This window comes from Macadamia integrifolia, chromosome 1, assembly GCF_013358625.1.
Source record: "Macadamia integrifolia cultivar HAES 741 chromosome 1, SCU_Mint_v3, whole genome shotgun sequence".
In the NCBI taxonomy this organism is placed as follows: domain Eukaryota; kingdom Viridiplantae; phylum Streptophyta; class Magnoliopsida; order Proteales; family Proteaceae; genus Macadamia; species Macadamia integrifolia.
In genome coordinates this window covers 11,312,361-11,330,669 of record NC_056557.1, presented here as the reverse complement: position 1 = coordinate 11,330,669, position 18,309 = coordinate 11,312,361, and the positions used below count along the sequence as shown (strand labels likewise).

The window sequence follows — 18,309 nt, the reverse complement described above, 5'->3', positions numbered from 1 at the left end:
AGTATAAAAATTTCACTTCCCTTCCCTTTAATTTCCCTTACAAACAAACCTAGCTTAAAGGATGGAGTAATATTAAGGGAAAAATTTTTCCGAGACACTGGGATAAGGTACACAAGCATTTATGTGTCTCCTTCTCTCTCCTCACATGAAATGTCCTCACCGTCCCCCTTATGTATGATGCAGTTTAATTGCATCTCGTAACTACGCTTCTCTATGCCTTCTCTATGCTGCTTGCTTGGATAACCCTCTCCCAATATATTATTCCACTCCCAGTGAGAAGAGAATCTCTTAATTACATGGGTATTGATGGTTGGATGGGACTCCAGGAATTGTACCAAAGGCATTTTTGACTTCGTACAATAAGGGCAAGAGGGGATAATGACACCCCCAGCGGCTAGAATCTCTTCACACATGGTTAACAAAGAAAAAAAAATCCATATTAGAATATACATGTAATACATATGGTGAGGTAAATAAGTTGGTGTGATATACAAAAATTACTTTGAGATTCTGGAGGATTGGAGTGGATGAATTTAGCTAGATATTGGTGGATTTTTTCTAAAAGAAAAGTGGATCTTTATTAATTCCTCATCATTGGAACAGTTGGAGAAGAAGAAACCACAATAAATTTCAAAAGCAAATGAAGCAAGAATGGCAGTTGGGACTCAAAACATGCTCATGCAAGTTGGTGCTATTCTCAGACTGAGTTGTACTTAGCAATGAAATCTTTTATGATTTGCATCGACTTGTTCGCTACTGCAGGCTGTTGATTGAGTGTAATGAATGAATGTTGCTCGCCCTCAAATTCAACAAACTGGATATCCTTTCCCCACTCTTTCAAACTCCTCACATAATCTTCAATCCGATCTCTTAGCAAATCCTTGTCACCAACCACAACCAAGATTGGTTCAAGAGCCACTGATTCAAGACTTGGGCTAGCCGGTCCAAATGGGTTCACTAATGGGTGATCTGCTGTTTCTCCGACCGGTAATGACAGACTCCAGTACCTATCAACATTATGTAATCACCAATAAAAGTTAAATTCAATTCAACTAGGAGGAAGCACTCTCAATGATCCTATATTTCATTTGGGAGAGGGTTCTTCGAGCATGCAGGCTACAGCTGCTACACTACACCCTCTCACATTATTTTTTTGGCAAGAGATTGTTACCAGATCATGTAGCCCTGCACCAGAGTGGGGCCAATGAGAGCACATGCAAAGGCATAAATAAGGATGGAGTTTTGTGATTTTAAAGGGAGCGGGATGATAATTTCACACCCTATTGTGTCTGGGCATGCATAGCTCCGCACGATCAGGTAGCGTTCTTTATCCCTTACGTTTCTTTGTTCTTAAAACAACTAATATAAAAATGAATGTGAGGAGGCACAAAGTGAGCCTTTTCCCATTTCATTTAGTTTAGGGAGAGAGTTTCCAACAATGGCAGTGTAGGATGCACACCACCGATCAAGGGTTGAAAAATGATATCATCTATTTGGGGTTGACATAAAACCCACATGGTCAAAATAGAAAAGAATGTCAGTGTAGGCCTCACTGACTATAATGTGACAAAAGGTATAAAGGAATTTGTACTAGGATTCTTTGAACATGAGGTGTAGGATATACCCACTAATATGTATTAGGGAAAAATATTCCAATTGATTTGGTGCAGGCAATGCCTAGACTGAACAGGCATGAAAAGACTGCTGTGAGTTGAAGATGCTCCCGCATGCCTTCTCATTGGCCCTATGTGCTAATGTTGCCTATGCCAAACCAACAAGGTTCTTCTCTCCATGTATTATTTATTTATTTTTTGGAAATGAAAAAAAAAAAAAAGGAAAAAGGAGTGTGCAAGAGCATAGCTCTTGTGCCCAAACACAAGCCTTTTTTTGCGAAATGAAGTCCGCCCTCTATGAAAGATAAAAATCCCACCCTTCTTGATGCTTTCACGGGCACTTCTGTTGCCCCCGCACTAGTGTAGGGAGAATGTTTTATGTCCGAAAAAGTAGGGGCTAAATCAGTGTGATGACCAATGGGAGTGTACTTGGAAGCATAAACATGGTGGGATTTCCACCTTTCATGGAGAGCGAGACGGTCATTTTGCCCGTGTCTGTGTTTGGGCTCGATCTCTACACTTTTGGCAGAAAATATTCATCCTAAAAAAACAAGAAAAGAGAAAAAGAACCCTATCAGTCTTGGTATTTCCACACTCAAATATAAATAGGTGCAAAAAGACTACATTACCCCCACATCAAGCACTAAAGAGCTCCTAAACACTGGTGTAACACTATTACCTACACCTAAATGGCAGGATCCTCTCCCCAAAAAAAGAGTTTTCTAAGTGAGATGTAGGGGCCACGCTTGTGTCTGGGCATGGCCCTACATCCCACCCAAAAACATTGCCCCCAAAATAAATGCTTAGGTGTTTTCCTAGTCGTTTCCAATGTATTTATGTTCATCTTGAAAGGTTGAGATCGGAAAACTCACATGTCAATATGTTCCAAATTGAGGAACGATTCGGCCGGCCCCTCTGCCTCGGACCTGGTCCGCACGGTCCCACCAAAAAAGGGATTCGTGAGTATGTAGCCCCGTATCTGAACTGGTTCCATTGCGAGCGATCCGGCACCGAGTCTAACCGCTAGATGATGAACTATGTCACCGCCGGCGGAGTCGCCGGAGATGAAAACTCGACGGAAATCAACCCCTTGAGCAGTTAACCAAGAATCGGGATTATCGGACACAGCCTGAGTTTGAAGCCACTTAACGGTAGAGAATCCGTCTTCGATGGCGGCCGGAAGCCGATTCTCAGGTGCGAGCCAGTAATCGGGCGATATGATGAGAGCTTGAAGCTCAGAAGAGAGACGAAGGCAGTAGTTGTGGAAGTTGGGCCAAGTACGAGAGCCGAGGCAGAAGCCACCCCCATGGATGAAGTAGTAGATTGGGAGCTTTGAGTTTGTGGAAGAAGAGGAAGGCTTGTAGAGACGGAGGTGGAGATTATGAACCGGATCGAAAAGGACATCCTTCCAGAGTACAGAGGCATCATCATGGAGAGGGATATCTGCAACTGGTTGAGAAGATCGGACTATAGAACCGTCGCTGTACAGTTGGAGTCGTCCTCTACAATCTTCCACCACATAGGGAACGGTGGTAGCGTTGTCGGTGTTGGACATCTCTCTCTCTCTCAAAATACGTTTGATGGGTGAAGTTCAGAGGGGTGGTTGGAGGGGGAGATGAAAAAGTCACCTACTCACGTCGTTTTTCAATTGTGGTGACCAGTGTTCATAGTCTTAACCTTGTTTAATATTTTCATTTATTTAATTTAGAGTTGTTTTCAATTTTATATTGTAAATGGATGGCAAGATCTATACCGCTTCCAATATATCCATTGGAGGCTTACCAAAATATATATATGTATATATATATCTATTGGAGAAGTTTTTCCTATTGGGGATTGCGGTTCGAAGTGCGTGTGAGGGCAAGGCATGAAAAAAGTATTTATTAAATAGTCATTTTTCCTCTAATAGAGGTGAGTGTCGGTTTTTTACCAAAAAAAACAAAGGTGAGCGTCGTTTCACCCTTTCATGTGTCTTGAAAAAATGGCCACACTCATGCACATGAAACATTTTCTCACATCTAATAATGGGCAAAAGAACGCTCTCTCGTCGCATGACCCCTACCACTAGGCATGAAGAAAAAAGGATGACATCACCTCTGTGAAATACAATAAACCCACCAATGTTGATGCCCATGTGTCCCACTCATTGCGTTGGGGCCGTGCAATTAGGGAACACTCTTTTCCCTATGTATGATATAGGAAAAAAAGAAGTCGGAAAAGCAGCATGGTCCTTGCACCAGACATAAAGAGGAATGAAACGATCACCCTACCTTTCATGACAGGTAGACATCATTTTTTTCGATATATTATAGGGAGTGGGTTCCTTAAAAGGCAGTGTGGCCCTTATGCTAACACCACGGCCAATGGAAACACCTATAGAAAACATCATAATGTGTACGGTATGGCTGATTGACACTTCATTGGTGTCATTGAATACTCTAACTCAATGGAATAATAATGATAATGATGATGATGATGATAATAAATTCTTACCTCAATTTCATTTGATTGAATTCACTTTCCTTTGTCCCTATAAGCGTAGATAATGGCGAGGTAAAATTGAAAGGAGAAAGTTTCCTTCCACTAACCTGAAACATTCACCACTTTTTCCCAAGGTTCACAAACCCATATATGGTTTAACAATGTTTCCTAAAATATTCTCCCGACATCCTCTGCACGCATCTAAATCCACTGCAGTGACATTCATCATGGCTAAAGGAAAACTCAGTACAAATTGAAATGTGATTTGTTACCTTGTTTTTGAATTAATTTGGGCCTCAACCAAATCAGAGGGTAATATCATCATTTTTGAGTAAAATCATAAACAAAATTGATTTTTTTTTTTAAATAAAGAATTTAAGTGTGGTTTGATGCGTACCTGTATGGATTTCACTATCGACCTTTACCAGGTTATCGTTTTTTGCTGGTGTTCGGCAAGATTTGGTGGTATTGAGTCTCATCCAATTAACATTGAGGTCATTACAACATGGGTAAGAAGGGTCAGTGATTTGGATATGTTGTTGATGCCCTTTTATCCTGCAACCACAAGCTAAACTAGTTTGGTTTACATCTCCTTTTTTCCTTAAACCCCCCATGTTTTGCCATATATTTGCAGAGTGGGGGTAGAGTCTTGGTTTGAGATTCCTGGTTTCTGTAAGAGAGATTGTAAGAAAGTAGCCCAATTTAATGCTATTCTCTCTTGGGAAATCAAGCACACAAGTAATAAGAAGGGTTTTTGTTGGGTAATTGTATTACAATTTCTTACAAAAATAAAACAAATTGCAATACAGAGCTTTTATAGTAGAAACTACTATGATGTTGTAGTATTGATCCTTGGCTGAAATGAGACGGGGACAAACTTCAAATAGATGTTGAATCACCACCACAGCAACTGAAGAAGCTTCGATCAGAATTGAGGTTGAGTCACACTTGTAGTGTTGCCTTTAAGGTAATTGATACCCTCTACTGCCAAGAGTTGTTCTGCATCTCTACCTTCAAGATAAAACAACATTCCACTTAAAGATGAGACAATTCTTCTAGTCCCTTCCAAGAGCAAAAAGTTACAGCACAGCAGCCCCCTCTAACCTTACATAAGACTTAGAGAAAATAAAAGGAAGAGAAAGCCTTGTATAATTGCAAAGAGTAGAAATAGATGGAGTGTCAATGTGTGAATGTGTGTCTCTGCAAGGTATTTGGTTGGGTTTATATAGACCCAAAACCAACCCTTGCACCCTCTTGGATTCTCCAAGAGTAACCTCCAACTAATGGCAATTTAATTGGAGAATAATGTCATATGGATATGAATTGGAAATTAATTCAATAAATTGAATTAATCCCAATCAATTCTTTAGCCCACCTCCCCACTCATGGTAATGGTCATGAATGAAATTTAGAGCTCTAATAGGTAATGGTCATAAATGAAATTTAGAGCTTTCATAGGATGTTATTGACAATTTTCTAGCACACCTCCCCACTCATGGTAGTAACCATGAATGGACTTTAGGGCACCCACATAATGATATTGACCATTTAGCTCCATTTGGCAATAACCTATGACATGAATTAAGAAATAATTTCATAAATGAAATTAATCCAAATCAATTCTCTTTGCCCACTTCTCCACTCGTGTTAATGGCCATGAATGGAATTTAGGGCACCCATAGGGTGTTATTGACCATTTTTCATTACCTTGACCCTAAGGGTCCCACACCATTACAAGTCATAAAACATATAAAAGAAAAACCTCATTTTGAAACTTAATTATAATAAAATAAATATAAATTCTAACAATTTTAAACATGTTTCAACTATTCCAAATGAAACTTTATTCTTAGCTAATAGGATGGTGTAGGATTTGGCAGCTACCTCCATTAACTGTCCTTTTCCATCAACAAACCCTCAAAGGGCTGGAATACTCCTATACAAGGTTATGCTAAATTAAATTATGAGGGTGCCTTTATTGAAGGATCAACTACTGGTTATGGTGCTCTCATCCGAGATGATCATAATTTATTTATTTATTTTTTTTGGGCGTGACTCTAAAATATATTCCTAGATCTGCTTTCTTTTCTAAATGTGTAGTTGACCATTTTGATGGAATCAGGCTATGTTGATTTAATCAAGTATGCCAGACACCTTACAAATCCCTTTTCTGAATGTGTAGTTGAACATTTTGATGAACATTTTTCTTTTGCATGTTTTGAGGACTGCAAACTCTTCTGCTCATCTTCTAGCATCGTTCGCTATCTCTTCTAATGCTTCTTCTGTTTGTAAATGAGAGATATGCCCCGTTGTTTTTCATGGGATGTACTTGAACTTGATCGTTGTTTTAACTCTAATGCATAATTTATTTTTTGACAAAAATAAATAAATGTAATGACACAGAGCTTGAAAACAATCACCTCTATTTCCAAAGGTCTAAGACATGAAAAATTGATATCATAAAAGCTAATCAGATTCTCAGGTTGAAAATGATGTTGATTCAACTAGTAACATTGAACCAGATAATGCAAAAGACAAGGCCAAAAGCTCGGATTCACATGGAAGTTTTCATGGTTTGGAGAAGAGTCTTCACTTCAACTTGTGGTTGTGCAATATCGTCGTGAAAAAACTGTTAGATTTCCAATTAGGTGTGCTAGCATAGTCCAAGATTTGTTTCCAAAATCGATTTAGTGGTGTTGATTACAGATGGAGTAAACAGAAATAATTCAATAATGGTAAGTGACCTCTATGGAGATAATAGATTTTATTTGCACACCTTAATGGTATGAAATATATATTACTATGTGTGGACCTAAGGTATTGTTTCCTTAATGGGAAGGAAACCATAATTTCATTGCGAGTTGGTCCCTTCCCTTACCCTTATATATAGTTATCACTGACCCATTAAGTGAGACTAATGATCTAAAACAAAAGGGAAAGAGGATAGACCAGATCAACATTGATCGTATTGTACAAGAAGCATATAGAAAGAGATTTGAGGAGTTGTTATTCTATAGTCATGGATTCAGGTATACCTAAAACATATATTTGTAGTGTTTATCGTGCATGCTCATTGATCTCCATGAATCATTTTCATATTTATTTTATATCAAAAACCAAAATACGTTGGGAAATGGGGTTTTGAGTAAACTAAATTAGTATGGTTTTTTGCTCCAAACTAAGCCAGTAGCCAATGGGATTGACATTGTTAATGTCATATGCAACTACATTCTATGTAGTCTCAAGTTTGTCACATATATATTAACCTAAAGGCCAAAGTAAGGCATGGAATTCCAGAGTATTTTTTCCATAAATAATGTCTATTGTAGATAGGTTTCCATTTACATTCTTCAGCATGAGACTTGAAAGGAGAGAGAGACAAAAACAGACAAAAGAGAGAGCTCGAGCTTTGCAGCGGCAAAGACTCTCTGATGCTTAAATTAGTGTGGTTACAACAGATGTGAGTTCTAGGACCAAATGAGAGAAGAAAGGTTAAAGAGAGAGTGTCAGTTTGTTACTTGGGGTCTATTTCCTTTTATACATATATCTCTCTATCTATCTATCTATCTATCTATCTATCTATATATATATATATATATATATATATATATATATATTAAGAGTGAGAAGTAGTAATAGGAATTTTGTGCTATCAATGGTTGCCAAGGAAATAATATTGTAACTGATTACGATGTTCTTCTCGTGTATACTTTTTATGAGAACCCCTTTACATGTGGTGCGACATGGTTGGATGGTTTTCTAAGGAGGAGATTATGGTCTTCATTCTTGTTCACTGCCAGGTGGTGGATCCTAACGGGCTGAGTAATTACAAGTATATCAGCTATCTATAGAGTTCTATTTCTCCTTAACTAGAGTTGTTTCATATAATTGTTTCTACTTGGATATTTTTTAACCCAAAATGCATAGATAGTAAAGCTTTCAGAATTGGATGAAAATATATGCCACGTCTCCTTAAATAATCGACAACTTCTTCCTCCCTTTTAGCAGATTCCATTGTCTCCCCGAGCCCTAAACCTCTTCTTTATTTATTGGCTTCACATCTATGGTGACAAGATTGCCCAACCCACAATGGGTTCTTTTTGAGAAAGGCGAAATATCTGAAACAACACTTCAGAAATTCTATCACCTGTGATAGCAAGATAAAAACTCCAAATCCTTAAATTTTAAAACATCATCTCACTCTATCGAATGAAATTGATCAATAATTGGCTCAATTGTGGTGGAAGAGTGCAACACTTGTCATATGGTGTCTTCGAGAGGAATCTATAAGGGGGTGTATGGTTGGGTAAATCTTTGGGATGATATTCTTTAGAATAATAATTCTTAATTTTTGGAGTTGTTTGGTTTCACTAGGATGACCCTCATAAGTGAGCATCCTACTTCCCATGAATGACCATATTACAAAGGATGTGTTACAAATCTGAGTTCACCTCAACACTTAAACTTAGATTTAAACAATCATTTTACCATCAAGTATAAAAGGAGAAAGCGAAAAGACGTTCTCTACGGAAGCTAATATCTCAACCCGCGAGAAACATGTACTAGCCTTAAGGTAACCAAACGATTTTTCAAAAAGAAACATAATTCAGAAGAATGTCTATTAAAAGATTGACATTCATATCCGATACATACACCATTTGATTTGCTGAACCAAACACCCCCTAACACTGCCAACATCGATTCCATAACCCGGTCAACTAGCCTATAGAGTGGAAGCATCATCAGTGAAGTCATGAAACCCTGACAATAATATTACAACCTAAGCCTATGGGTTCAGACTTGGGTACACAAAACACTAGCAGCCGCTATAGAAACCCATATGGTATATCATGACGCATCCCAATATCACTGTGAAGACAACGGGTTTTCCTGCATATCTCCTTAAGAATGGGTCCAATGGTCTCTACTGATTGGGATTCACCACCTAGATTAAGGTTTAGTACTCATAACTGAAAATAAATAAAAAATGACTACATCCACCTAAATTAGCGTCTAGTACTTATAACTAAAAATAAACAAAAAATGACTCCATTCAAACTATCTAACAAAGAGTTAGGGTTTGTGTTAGGTTGCGGTCCGAGAAAGATGTTAGGCACCTTATTCCACTAGGTAAAAATCAGACTTCAATCCTAGCTAGCTGTTGAACTTTACTTGACTATAGACATGCTAAACAAACATACCACACTCATCTAAAAATGCATAGCCAAAATAAAGAAAATGATCAAGTCCATATTTTTGTATCCAACTAGCTCTTCATGGTTAGTATAATGAAATATAAAGGAAACATGTTGATATAACTTGGAGAAGGAATATGACAAAACCTAATTTAGCATACAACATGCTAAAAATTACAAACTACCCCTATCATGGCATATAAACATACATTATGAAAAAATCAATAATAAAGGGGGACATGGGGATTGGGATCATACCATCATGAAAATATCATTCAAACATGATTACAACAAGAAAAACTAAAATACAACTCCTGAAACATATATTCATGATATGACCAAAATACCCTTAATATACATACTGATATACAAGCATTTTGGGATATTCCGGTATAGTTCTTCCACTCCCCTCATAGCATCTTTTAGGGATCTCTCTCGTTTGGATTTATTTTTCTTTATTGCTGATGTTCTTTCATTATTATTAGGTTCTTGGGTGGCATGTTTTGTTGCGATTTTCCCCTTCTTTCTGTTTAGTTTTCTTAATATATTATTTATTCAAAAAAAAAAAAAAAAAAAACTACTTGCAAATATTAACTTAAGTATTCTGTCAACTATCAAGTTTTCTCTATTTCGTTTGGAAAAAATATTCAGTGAATTTTTGTCAACTTTCCAAAGTCAAATATTTTTGTCATTTAGCAGGTTTTAATGGATGTTGGAGGGTTATATGATAGATGACACAACACTTTTTTTTTTTTTCACTAGTAAAGTTTAGCAAATTATGATTATACAATGGGGGCATAACATTTTGCATTTAGAAAAAAATAAAAAAATAAAAAAATAAAAAAATAAAAGGCAAAACATAGTTCCTATGAACAAACCCTAACCTCTAGTAGGTTACAAAATATATAACATATATAGAGGCTAATGATATTTACTTTAATTTTTCATAATTTTGGACAAACCTTTGATTTATACAATATGCTCATTTTGTGTTGAAATTTGACCAATAATAGGGGTACGATATCCTCTAAGACATGGACTTTGCTATGTTAGCTAATATGGTATCAGTGGCAATGATGACAATTCATTAACCTTTGTGGCACTTATCAGGATCTTTTTTTTTTTTTTTATTTAATATATGGTATAATTTTTATATTAATCTCTAGAGTATCATTTTGAAGCATGAATCCAAATTCACAAAGTTTCAGTGCTAATTGAATTAAGGATATCAATTTATAATTTGAACCGAAATCGACCATTTAAAGCCAAAAAGATTTGAATAGGAAAAAAAAAAAAAAAAGATTTTGATTTCTTAAAATTGAAATTTCATTTGGTTAGGTTTTGGTTTTAGCCTAAAATTTTTTTATTTGAACCTATTGAGAACCGAGTGAAGTATAACCCATATAAACGAAATCCGAACAAAACCTAAACCATACTCAATCCTAAAAGGCTACAACACGAGTTCTAAGATTTAAGTTTTCAATTTGTCTCTTCCATTTTTGTTTTTTGATTACCGGCTCTCTCACTTCTCTTCTGCACTTATATTTGTTTCCTCTTTCTTGTCTTGCTTCTTTAAGGCCAATACAAGATATCCATTCCCAAGTCTCATACAAACCAAATAAATGAATTGAAGAAAAATGAATAAGTTAAACTGAATTATTGAGTATATGAATCAAATGAAATTGAATAAGAACTGAATCGTTTTGATTTAAGTTACAAAAAAGTATTCAGTTCCAGTTATGATTCGGTTAACACGTTTTGTATCTTGAATTGAACAAAAAAATCGAAATCGATCCACTTGACACCCTTGAATCAAATTGGAATGTGGCAAATATGACTGAAGTTGACAAAAGCCAGATCCCATCCTGATATATGTTTTAATGAACATACTATTACATCTACCAAAGCACCTTCAAGATAAATTTTCCCACGTGTAACTAGTGGCGAATGGTAAACATTAGAGAATAGTATATAAGACATGCATGGCTTGCTTATTTTTTAATAGATCCTCATTATTGAAACAATCATGGGAAATTTTTAAAGAGCGTAGACACACTTTTGCAATAAATAGGATGAGAAGAGTGAAACAAGTGTGTGCAAGTACAACTCAACTCTAGTTGCTGGAGTTTTCAGCGATAAATCTTTCAACGAGTTGCATCAACTTGTTTGCTGCTTCAGAATTGGGATGGAGTGCGAAGAAACCATGGTCCTCTCCCTCGAATTCAGCGTACTCTATTTTCTTTCCCCACTCTTTGAATCTCCTTACGTAATCTTTAATTCTGTCCTTGAGTATATCACAGCTACCAACTACCGCTAGGATAGGGTCAAGAGCCAAAGGTTCAAGGCTTGGGCTAGCAGGTCCAAATGGGTTCACCAATGGGTGATCTGTTGTCTTACCAACTGGTATTGAAAGCCTCCAAAACCTGTCCAACGTCATCTCATGTTACAAAGTTAATTCCCATATCAAAACAGCAGGGGTACACATGATGCATCTACTATACACATTAATATATAACCGCACTTTTTTTTTGGTAAAATATATAATCACACTTTCTAAGATATATATAATGGGGAAAGTTGGGGGCACGCCGCTATGGTACATAGCCTTTGTCACCCTCTCTCCTCTTGTGTATTGGTATTCATTTTCATGTATATCTATACACGTTTATGGTTATTTTGATTGTTTTTTGCACCTTTTCATGGTTTTGAATTTTTCAAAGCTCGGTTTTGCCATTTGATGAAGTGTAGCCGAACTGAAACTTTAGGGACTTTTAGACCTATCTGACCAAAGAATTAAAACCCAACTTAAATTACAATGTGGCAGATTTTTAAGACTCGATTAGGGACAATTACTATCATTCCCTTACACAATTTATAATGTATATATAAATAATTGAATTTAAATGGTTTGGTTCGGTTTAATCTATTTAATTAATGGTCTCAAACCAAAACTGAACCATCTGTTAAATAGTTTCACAGTTTCAGTATAACTGGCTAGGTTATGTTTCAGTCTGATTTTGACACCCTTAATCATGGGCTTGGGGTCGCAGCTTTAACTGGTCAATCACCTAGTGTTGGAGCCAAAAGCAGAGATGAAAAGGAAGATTAGAGACTCTCTGAGCCAAATCCATTGTAGTCAGTTACAAACTTCGAGTGGTCACTATGGAAAGTTAGGACAAAAAATAAATGTTATTTACTTGGCATCTACAAAGGTTAATGCCATTTGCTTTGCAATTATAAGCTTCTATGATTACAAAAGTAAATGCATATATTTTTTTTTCCCTCCATTATGTTCGGTTTGCTGCTTGTAGGCATTGTTATTAGGGATTTCTATGGGTTTTTCCATCTCCTAGAGAGGATGACTTTTTCAATGAGATGTAAAAGAGCTTGGCCAAATTTCACTCCTTGGCATCTAACCTTATATAGTTCATATCTATTGTTGACTAAACCCCTCCCCCCTTTTTTCCTGAGTATTGCTGTAGATAATAGCTTTAAATCAGACACTGAAATACTATTCTTTTTAATTTCTTTCTGAAAAGTGAAAATGTTATGGTCCTGGAAGAACTCAACGCCATAAACCGGCTTACAAGGTGAGGGGACCCAAGACCATATCAACCCACATCAATTTTCATAGGAAACCAATGTGGGATTAGCCCCCATAAGATGATATGGGATCGTAATGTACCACCACGCTTCCAAACCTGACGTTCACGACAGCCTACTCCGAATCAGGTAGCCCTTTCTAGGTGGCTGTCACTCTATTTTAGGGTTTCTGCCTAGCAGCAGGTATTCCTAACGGCTCTCACTCTGGAACCAAGTATCCCTTTCCGGGTGTGGGTTTGACTGAGGATCGGCTGTTCTGATACCACTGTTACGGTCCTGGAAGAACTCAACCCCATAAACCGGGCTTACAAGGTGAGGGAACCTAAGACCATATCAACCCACATCAATTCCCATGGAAACCGATGTGGGATCAGCCCCCACAAACTGATATGGGATCGTAACAGAAAACTAATGGTGAACCAAAAAAGTGGATTTTGAGCCAAAGAAAATATACTGATATCCAATTTGATTTTCAAATTATCCCAAAAAATGGGAGCCCAAGCCCTTCCCATTAGAACTTAGATCTCAGGACTCAAAAACTTAGAATAGGGATGTAGGACGTGGGGGCGTCAATTTCAGATCCAACTTGATTTATGAACCGTTGTTCTTAATGAAGGTGTGCAAGCCGATGGATATCTGATCGAAATCAACCAATTAATAGCCTGATATGTTAAGAGTATGTTTACTTAACCTAACATACTTAAAACCTATTTATAGATAAATGTCTCATTAACTTATTTAGCCCGATTAAAGATAAATAACTGACCGATCATTTATAAATGAGAACCCACCTAAACAATAAGGCCCGATTACTTTAACGAATCAATTATAGTGCAAGGTCCTAAAGTGGGAAAGTCCCATCAAAACTGACAGATTGTACACCCCTGGTAGGACCCATCATGTTTAGGGCTAGCAATTGCCTAGGCCCAGACCTCAGGGCTCAGAGTAGGGGTGTCAATTGGTCCGGCTGGGTTGGTCTTGGTCGGGCCTAGCCGGGCCTATGTCCTCAGACCATGATCTCCCTATTTAAGAAATGAGTCGGTCTTGATTAGGTTTTGGGCTTTAATCGGGCTAATCGGGCTATAATCGGGCCTTAAACAGGATAATGTACCAATATAGCCTTGAATGGGCATTAAATGGTCTTTCATGTCCTTAGATTTAAGATACTTTAATTTATTTTGTTGAATTATCAGCAATTTTGAAAAGATATTACACTTAATTACAGTCAATAATAGACAAAAATATCAATATATATTTATTCTATTCCAAAAAAATCAAAATAAATATATAAAAGGTCGGGCTAAACATGCCGGTTTGAGTTGGCCGATCGGGAGGTCCATCGAGTTTATCCCTTGTATCGTATATTACCTTATTAATCGGGCTGCTCATAGTTGGATCATAAACGTATCAGGCTCAATCGGGACTATCAATGCGGGCTTGAAATTGACACCCCAGCTTAGGGGCTCATACATATATATATATATATATATTGACACCCCAGCTTAGGGGCTCATACATACATATATATATATATATATATATATATATTTTTTTTTTTAAGTCCTGGTCGTGGTGGGGTTAGAAAAATACCTGTCAGAAATATCCATGTTGAAGAAAGAGACCTTTTCCTCCAGCTCTGACTTCACCCGTACGGTTCCGCCAAAGTAAGCAGCTAAATAAACGTAACCACGCACTCGAACAGGAGCCAACTCCGGCGAACCTGCTCCGAGTCCAACCGCGAGATGGTGAGCGATGTTTCCCCCGGCCGAGTCTCCCGAGATAAAAACTCTATCGAAATCAGCAATATCAGTCAACCAAGTATCGGGATTATCGGACAGAGCCTGAGCTTGGAGCCACTTAACCGCTGCGAATCCATCTTCGATTGCCGCCGGAAGGCGATTCTCAGGTGCGAGACGATAATCAGGTGAGATGACGACGGCTTGAAGTTCGGAAGCGAGACGGAGGCAATAGTTTTGGCAGTTGGGCCAAGTGCGAGAGCCGATGCAGAAGCCACCACCATGGATGTAGTAGAAGATTGGGAGCTTTGTAGAGGAGGCTGAAGCGGGTTTGTAGAGACGGAGTTGGAGACCATGAATTGGGTGGAAAGTGACGTCTTTCCAGATGACAGAGCCATCGTCATGGACGGTCACGTTGAAGGATGGCCGATCAGAGCGGACTATGGAGCCGTCACTGTAGACTTGGAGGACTCCACGGCAATCATCTACCACATATGGAGTGGTTGCGGTGGTTGTGTTTGCCATCTCTCTCTCTCTCTCTCTCTCTCTCTCTCTCTCTATGATGTGCTTGAATTGAATAAGTAGTAGGTGATGTGGGCTAAATGGATTGTTCTTATTTTTTTCAGATTTAAGTAGATGGCAATATGATTCTTGCGTTTGGATTTTATACGGCTTTGCTACCGATAAAGGGGATCGAAAAGGATAGGCACACTGCCGGTGGCGTATTTTAATTTAGTGCCTTCTGTGTTAATCTCTCTCTCATTTTGAAATTACATTGTTATGATTTGATACCCATGGTTGGATCATTAGGTATCAGAGTGAGAGTTACTAGGAAAGAACTACTTGCCTCAAATCGGTTAATCTCATAAACCAATATAGATCGAATAGATATCAATGGGGATTGGATTGGATCTATCAGGATCAAAGATTGGTCTCAGTATGACTACCTGATCTGATCCAATTTTTAAACCATGACATTATATATCCATTTGTGCCACCCTCTAACTTACCATATACAAGTGGTCTGTCTATTTCTCTCCCATAAATAATGGAAAAAGAAAGTCTAAAACAAGGATTGTTCCCAGCATCTAGATACAGATACAGTGGGGACAAAATGACTGCCCCACCTTTCATGAAAAATAAAAGTCTTGCTCATATTGATGATTTTACAAATGCTGCCATTGACCTTTGGACTAGTGTACGGGGTTACCCGGCTTTTAGTGTATCATCTTCGATAAATAATTAATTGAGAATTTTTGATACAAAATACATAAGCCCACCTGTCCTGGCTTAGTGACATTTTGTGGCAGTTTTCCACTAAAAGGCTAAACAAGTGGCAGTTTTCTTGCGGCTTTTATTTTTGTTGTTTGGTGGGTCGGTTCTGATTCACAGCCTCCATTTCCCAGTTCGATATCTATTTCTGTCAAGAGTTCATTAACTGGATTATTAGGAGTCTAGTAATCATTAGTTATAATCTATAGATAATTCTGTTTATGTTTGCACATATAAAACAACATATTCTGTGGAGAAAGTTTTCTTGCATCATGGGTAAAAATAAGTACATTCATCAATGACCATAATTGTTTGTCACCCCAATTACGAATGGTCAATTATACCGTCAATTGTTTCCCTACATCCCGTAGATATCACCTGAATCCATCAGTTGACCGTTGGTGTGGGAAAACTTGGTTCATATTCTGTTAGAAGTCATTGTTCGTTTTCTTCATGAAGAAGGGCAGAAATATTCTTCTGCTCGAGATTTTTTAATCAATTTTGAGAGATCACCATTCATGGAAAGAAGCATGCTTTATTTATGGCTAGGAAAGAAACTTATATTGTCTCCAGTTCTAAATAAATTGTAAAACTTTAACAAGGGTTTTCAAATCACCTGAGACAAAATCTATCTCCCGTTTATTTTCTTTTGTGACTATTACATAGGAAAAATCTGATTGTAATCAAAGCGGTGAATTAAGTGAAAGAAATCAAAAGGATAGCGGAACTTATCTCTCAATTGGATCATTCATCCCACCATGCTGTCCAACGTTGCTCTAGAAAACATCCAATGATTCTCCCATAATATGTAAAAATTCTCATAATGAGCTTAAGTGATAGTCTTATGACTTATCTTTGTCTTTCAATAGTGAAAATGATGGTAGTTTTTTACAGTATTGATGAAGAGGGACTCTTCTTTTATAGCATAATGTCGCAACCACATTTCCTTCCATCAACGAAATGGGGGCTACAATTATCATTCAACTACTAAGAGTGGTTACTATATAACTCCAACCAATAACTGCTAAGAGAAATTACTACTAACGTGGCAGTGCTTACATTCTCCCACTAGGCCTATATTGTCACACGCCAAGTAAACATGGTAAGTTCTTAACTTAATGTATGACCATACTGACCTTATCCCTTAAAAAGTCATTTCAGATTTAAAATGAAAACTTCAGCTCACGAATCATAACAGCATATGTCAATACTAAGAACATTTCCTTCCACTTATTACAACTAACTACTATTCTCAAAATGAATCATCATGTGGTGAATTTGAACATTATAGAATCAACCCCCATGGTCAATTCTAAATCAACATCATAGTTAATTCAAGCTGCAAACTTATCTCCTTTTATCCACATAGGCGCTTGCTCTTTTAAATTTTATGTACACAAACTAATAAATGACAAAAATATTTAATATTAGAATCTTCAACTGCAATGTACTGATGGACATCAGGCACATGGTGATTCACTTAGTTCCGTACGATCCACTCAAACCACAAATTTCTTGATTGTACCTTCAATTGTGGAAGACTGCAATTATTTTCGTAGTGTGAATATGTTCTATCGCACTTTCCGATTCTGAATTTCTTAACAAAGTACTTTATCTCAATGTGTTGATTTACTAAGCACTTGTTGTCAATGAAGTAAACTGTCGTAGTATTATCATAAAAGATTTGTATCTGAGTTCTCAATATATGGAACAATGTACTTTTAGAATTATGACAAAATGCCTTAATATAGCATAAAAGAAAACCTAATAGTGTGTCATGGATTCTACTTCCAAAGTGGACGAAACAATCTTATCGGAATTGTATCGATACTTCCATCGCTAAGGCAATACTACGTTTTGTGCAGATTTGAGCATACATTGAATTGGTTGAAGCAAACACATACAAGATACACAAGTTATTAATTGGGCCGTCTAAGTTTGGAGTAAATATAAGTATTATAATAAAAAAAATTGTTGAAAATGAAATATGCCCGAAAATATAAAGAGATAGGTTCAAATCCACACACCTACATCTAATTGCTCTAAATGGGATGAGAGAACAAGAAAGTGAAACCCATATAGTATCATGTAACTCCCCATTCTAACAGTTGTGTCAACATAAATATGAAGCCAGATAATTGGGATGAGAGATTGATGGTACATTATCTTGTATCAAGTAATAGTAAAAAGAACCAATTTATTGCTTCATTTTGGGATATTCCTGTACAGTTTCCCACTCCCTTCCTAGCCTCTTTTAGGGATCTCTCCCGTTTGGCTTTATTTTTATTTAAAGTTAATTTTTTCATTGTTATTAGTTTCTTGGGTGACATTGTGAGGAATTGGGCCCTTGATGGGAAAAATCATCGGTCTCTCTATTGAATAGGAGTCGCCAACTATATTAGGGTGTAG

General features: G+C 37.2%; 2 protein-coding genes across 2 annotated transcripts; both read right to left on the bottom strand.

The window, feature by feature from the left end:
- Positions 1-529: 529 nt before the first annotated feature.
- On the bottom strand, positions 530-3,320 carry LOC122073276 (probable carboxylesterase 15). Its single transcript, XM_042637862.1, has 2 exons — positions 2,486-3,320; positions 530-1,007 (listed from the first exon to the last, which is right to left on the bottom strand). The coding sequence occupies exons 1-2, from the start codon at positions 3,166-3,168 to the stop codon at positions 698-700; spliced, it is 993 nt and encodes a 330-aa protein (XP_042493796.1). The 5' UTR covers positions 3,169-3,320; the 3' UTR covers positions 530-697.
- A 7,847-nt stretch (positions 3,321-11,167) lies between these two features.
- On the bottom strand, positions 11,168-15,201 carry LOC122073108 (probable carboxylesterase 15). The gene is made up of 2 exons (XM_042637669.1): positions 14,483-15,201; positions 11,168-11,712 (listed from the first exon to the last, which is right to left on the bottom strand). Exons 1-2 carry the CDS (start codon positions 15,151-15,153, stop codon positions 11,403-11,405), a joined length of 981 nt encoding a protein of 326 aa, XP_042493603.1. The 5' UTR covers positions 15,154-15,201; the 3' UTR covers positions 11,168-11,402.
- Positions 15,202-18,309: the final 3,108 nt, after the last annotated feature.